Source organism: Dryobates pubescens, chromosome 8 (assembly GCF_014839835.1).
Source record: "Dryobates pubescens isolate bDryPub1 chromosome 8, bDryPub1.pri, whole genome shotgun sequence".
In the NCBI taxonomy this organism is placed as follows: Eukaryota; Metazoa; Chordata; class Aves; order Piciformes; family Picidae; genus Dryobates; species Dryobates pubescens.
In genome coordinates, this window is record NC_071619.1 from 26,453,326 (window position 1) to 26,458,166 (window position 4,841).

Consider the following 4,841-nt stretch of genomic DNA (forward strand, 5'->3'; position numbering starts at 1 on the left):
CTTTAAATCAAAGAGCAACAGAGATTTGCAAGACATGGTGTGAACCTTCCCTGAAAGTGTAATAAAATAATGAGAGCATATAACAAGATGATATATTTCTGGGTGGTGGAAATCTTACAACACCTTTTATTTATATTAATCCAAAAATACAGCAGGTGGGAACATAATGGACAACTGACAAGAAATATAAGCTCACCTTAACTTTTGATTACAGGAAGGAAACTCAGTTTCATCACATGAATGTTCTAGTGTCATGGAGTATGAACATTTTATCTGGTTTTGTAAATACACTTAGAAAACATGGCAATAATCATTGTGCTGTTGTAAGAGTAGGGCAATAGCATTGCTGAAGCCTTAAGAGCCATTTTGAAGATTGTTCACAGATGTTACAAGATGAGCTATAAGTTTTATTTTTTTCCACTATGAAAGAGGAGGGCTGCCCTTTGCCTTAAAACTTTGTATTTGGAAGGAAAGAGCAATTGCCCAGATCTCAGACAACTTTACAGACAAGTAGGGACTTGCAGACCAGAGATTTCTCCATGCTATACTGTTTGTTTAAATTAACATCATTTCTTAAATCCACACTTTTTTCCAAAGCCAGACATTGCTTCAGCAGCTTGTCCGGTTGCCTTGTCTACCCCATCTTGTGCTGCCTTGGAAGCCTTGTCAATAGCTGCAAGAGAGGGAAAAGATAAGCAAAAAGCTTGAAAACTGCAACATGGCTTAATGTTTATGATGGAAAGGGAAAGTGTGAAAGTTACTCATTATAAAAATATAGAAATAAATCTTAAAAAGAAAAAAAAAAGTTCTCCACAGGTAGTCATAGTTAGGTTTGGCACGATATATGTAGGATAGTCTGCAATTTGTCTGCACGTGTCGCATCTCAATTGCTCATTTTCTACTGCCATGTGTGTAATTAAGGCACACAATAGGTCAAAATAACAAAACAGTATTTTAACACATCCAACCAAATTCTGCCAAGCTTCTCTCCTTCAGTTACAAGGTGTTTTCATTACTCTCAGGGTCAAAGACAAAACATAGCTTTCTCTAACTCGAGCAAAGGCAAACCTTCCCTATAGTCTTCTAAAGCTATCCGAAAACACCCCTCTTCCCACAAGATGTTGGAAATTTTGGGCGCTGAGCTGAATGATGGGATCAAGATGGAACAGATCTATGTGTAGGGAATGAGCACTGCTGGCAGCTGACTTGTGTTGAGCTGCTTCATCACTTCATGATTTGAATGACATTGCTCCTACCTTTCTGGCTTGCTTCTGTAATCTGGTTGACTGCATCCTGAGTAGCTTTTCCCAATGTGTTTGCTGTAATTAAGGACAAAAAATTTCACTTGAGATGTTCTTATTTATGCTTATAGGAATTCCCAAAGTTGACAGGCTTTTCTGCACATCCACAGAAGGTTATGCCCCTGGCACGAGATGGTAGGGAGCACACTGAGCCTGTGTGCTTTTCTCACAGGCAGCGCGGGAATGATGTGTGTTGGCAGAGCAGCTTGCTATGTGATTAGAGTTCACCTAGCACCTATAGTCACCTGAGCAAATCGATGACAGATAAGATAAAACAAAAACGAGATAAAGAAGCAGCGAATTTGGATGACATTCACCTGAAAGTTGCTTATTTTACACAACTCCTGCTTTTATTGATTTTTTTTCTAGCTTGTTCTGACTGGAGAAGTTTGGCCACCTAGCAAACAGGCCATTTGGAAGTAGTGCCTTTTCCAAAATGGAAGCAAATGCATTAAACACAGCAGGACAGGAACAGGGAGATTTTACAGACATGTAAATGGAAGAATACAAAGCACTGAAAAAGTGAGAGTGCCGTTGTGAGAGACCAACAGTTTATGAAACAGTGATAGTCCCCCAGTCACTTTTTCTGCATTGAGTGACCCCTCAGTGGCATAAACATATTCAAGATGCAGCAAAAGGACAATTTTGGTTTTCAAAAGGCACACTACCATGTCTCTGGATCTATGACACATCTGTTCCTGGGTATATGGAGACTTACTGTAACTCTGATGAAATACATGAGGTTGCTCACATTATTTCAGCTATATAACAAAGTGTCTGGGGGACCAGAAACCAGGACTGATATAAATTATATCCTGCTAGGAATGAGGTCCTCACAAACACCGTAAGGAGGGTACTATAAAATGCTAGCATATTGTACACATATTGGTATTTTCCATTTAAATATTTTATACCTTACATTGAAAAATTGGTTTCCAGTGCAAGGTGCCAAGAGCTGTGATAGAAATGTGTGCACAGATTTATTTTTCAAGCCCTGTACAGTCTGGTGATTACTGCTGGAGAAGAATACAACATAAACATACTTACTACAAATAGCCCAATGCAATCAACACACATTACTAGAAGACTTTGACAGTCGACTTCTTAAAAAGAAAGAGACTTGAAAACCTCTGCAGAACATGAGAAAAGACCACCCTGAGCAATGTAAATAAGCAGATAAAAAAGATTATTAGTACCCAACCAAGCTTCACTCTTCTAAAAACACTAGGTTTAAAGATCTGTTTGGGGAACAATAGAGGTTGGACAATGTTCAGCAGTCCTGAGGCAGCTTTAGGTGGGTGGAGGTGATTGCCCATGATGGGTGCTGTGGGCAGCTTGGGGTCTTCTTCAGAGGATGGCCCAAACTTGGTCTCAAGGAACAGAAAGAAAAGGGGAAGCCTTTCCCTGCTGATGAAGCGCTGATGAAGTTAGCAGTGTAACTTCAGATTCTGGTTTCTGTAAGCAAAGGCAATTGCTATATCCCCAACAACAATACACAAGGTCATTTAGTTTTTCTTACCAGCATCTTTTGCTGCACCTTCAGCCTGGTCCTTCAGTCCCTGGAAGGTTTTACCTGACATTGTGGTTTCTGACACCTGTTAACACTCTTCTACTTCAATAAAATTAAGTGCTTGGCAATGTGTAGCACACCATGTGAGGGGTGTCCAGACCTGTCCTGGTTTTATACGTATGCTGGAAGACTTGCTGATGCTTTTGGGGGTGACTGGCACAATGGGTGGAGTTTGAATGTGAGGAATGAGAGATGAAAATACTGAATGAGAAAAGCTGTTTGTTTACCCTCCCCAATGAGAGGGTGTGCCGGGGTAGAGATTTCTGCTTCATTGTACTGTGTTTATAATTTTGGGGGGGTTAAAATCAAAACCATACACAAAAAACCTGTTTCACCACCACAGAGAGAGAAAACCACTGACCTGAGCTTTGCAAAGAGTGCTGGAAAACTACTGAAGTAGCAGTGCCTGGGCATGGCCATCTTTCAACCCTCCTGGGCTGGCTTCTTTCTCTTTTTCATCTTCTAAGCCGAACCAACTGTGAAGAGAAAACAGACCCAATTTCATTAATTTTTCAGAAGTTTTCATCACAATCCCCTTTTGGTGTCAGGTGGGATATTGTTAGATAATGATAGTTGTAATTTACATATATTTTTATAAGAAAATGCAAATTTGGTCATCTTTCCAGCTCTGTTCATATTGTAATGCAAAAGACCTGCACCACTGAAAGCCTCGCCTGGGTTAGGCAGGTAACCTGGGTCAGTTGTCAGAGGAAGTGAAAAACAGAAGTCAAATTAGCAAACCCACCTTTTCCTAGTGTGGCTTTGTATTACAGGTTTTGTTAATACAGAACCTTTAAAACAATTTCTTTACCTAGTATCACTACATTAACAAGTGTCTGGCTTTAACCTTGAGCATTTCACAGCTTTCCACTAGACTTTAGGATTTATGGCTTCTGCCACCAATCCCCAGTACAAAGAAACTGTACAAATAAACTCTCAGCAGAGCTGAGGGCTGGGATTCAGGGTTCAATGTTTCTGTGGGGCTTGGATCCTCTTCACCATTTTTGACCGCACAAAGCACCACGGTTCAGATGGTCACACTCATACACATACTCATCTTCCTGAGAAAAACTTTTTAGTTGAGAACTGGGCACAAGAACAAGGTGCCATACATAAACTGGGTGGGGGAGAGACAGTGTTCATAAGTTTAGGACTTCATTAGTACCCAAGTGAGGAAGAGAAGCAGAAAACAAGGTTAAATGCATTCCTCTGCCTCTCCTATTCAGTCTGTCATTTCAGAGAGCCCTTTTCAACTTCTGCACCATTTGTTAATCATTTCAAACAGAAATTCTCCTTCCCCCTTGACAGGTTACTTAGCATTTTAATTACATATTCACATCAGGTATCTTTTTCAGTTCCTTGGTGATTTCTTTTCCCCCGGAATGATTTTCTTATTTAGATATGCAAAAACTCCGATAAAAGACACTCAGTGTTTTGGACCGCTACTATTTTTCAAACAAAACCAACTAACTTGGACCTGTTTATCTTTCTTGTCCAAATGTGAGAACCTAGCAACAACAAACCCATAATAAACTGGCAGATTTCAGCTGTTCTCAGCTCCCTTAGCCAGACTATTGCTGCCTCGGTTAACTTTGTGCAGTGTTCATGAAAGCAAGGCAAAGGCTCTCCAGCATCTGCCAGGCAGCTTGTCATGGCTTGAGAGGGGACATACCCATTCAGCAGCAAATACCTCCCAACTCTTTTCTACTGCTGGATATTCATCTTGAGAACCTCCCCGATGCTGGCTGAGGTAGTCTGCCTGAATGTGGGAACAAGAATTTGAGTGAACATTTAAAAGTGATGCGCACTCACACCAAGCATTAAACGTGTTCCATTGTAGCAATGTTTTAAATACTCCTTAGCAGTTCAGATAAATACCATTGTCTAATTCTGCTCTGAGAGCTGCAGTGATTACTTCAGCTACAGCTGTACTTCCAAGTGGGAATTTTTGTTTGTTCCTTTGGACTTAA

At 40.5% G+C, this 4,841-nt stretch overlaps 1 protein-coding gene across 1 annotated transcript; it reads right to left on the reverse strand.

Annotated features, from left to right (window-relative positions):
- Positions 1-553: 553 nt before the first annotated feature.
- Positions 554-2,881, reverse strand: ADIRF (adipogenesis regulatory factor). Its single transcript, XM_009901708.2, has 3 exons — positions 2,821-2,881; positions 1,257-1,319; positions 554-673 (listed from the first exon to the last, which is right to left on the reverse strand). The coding sequence occupies exons 1-3, from the start codon at positions 2,879-2,881 to the stop codon at positions 567-569; spliced, it is 231 nt and encodes a 76-aa protein (XP_009900010.1). The 3' UTR covers positions 554-566.
- Positions 2,882-4,841: the final 1,960 nt, after the last annotated feature.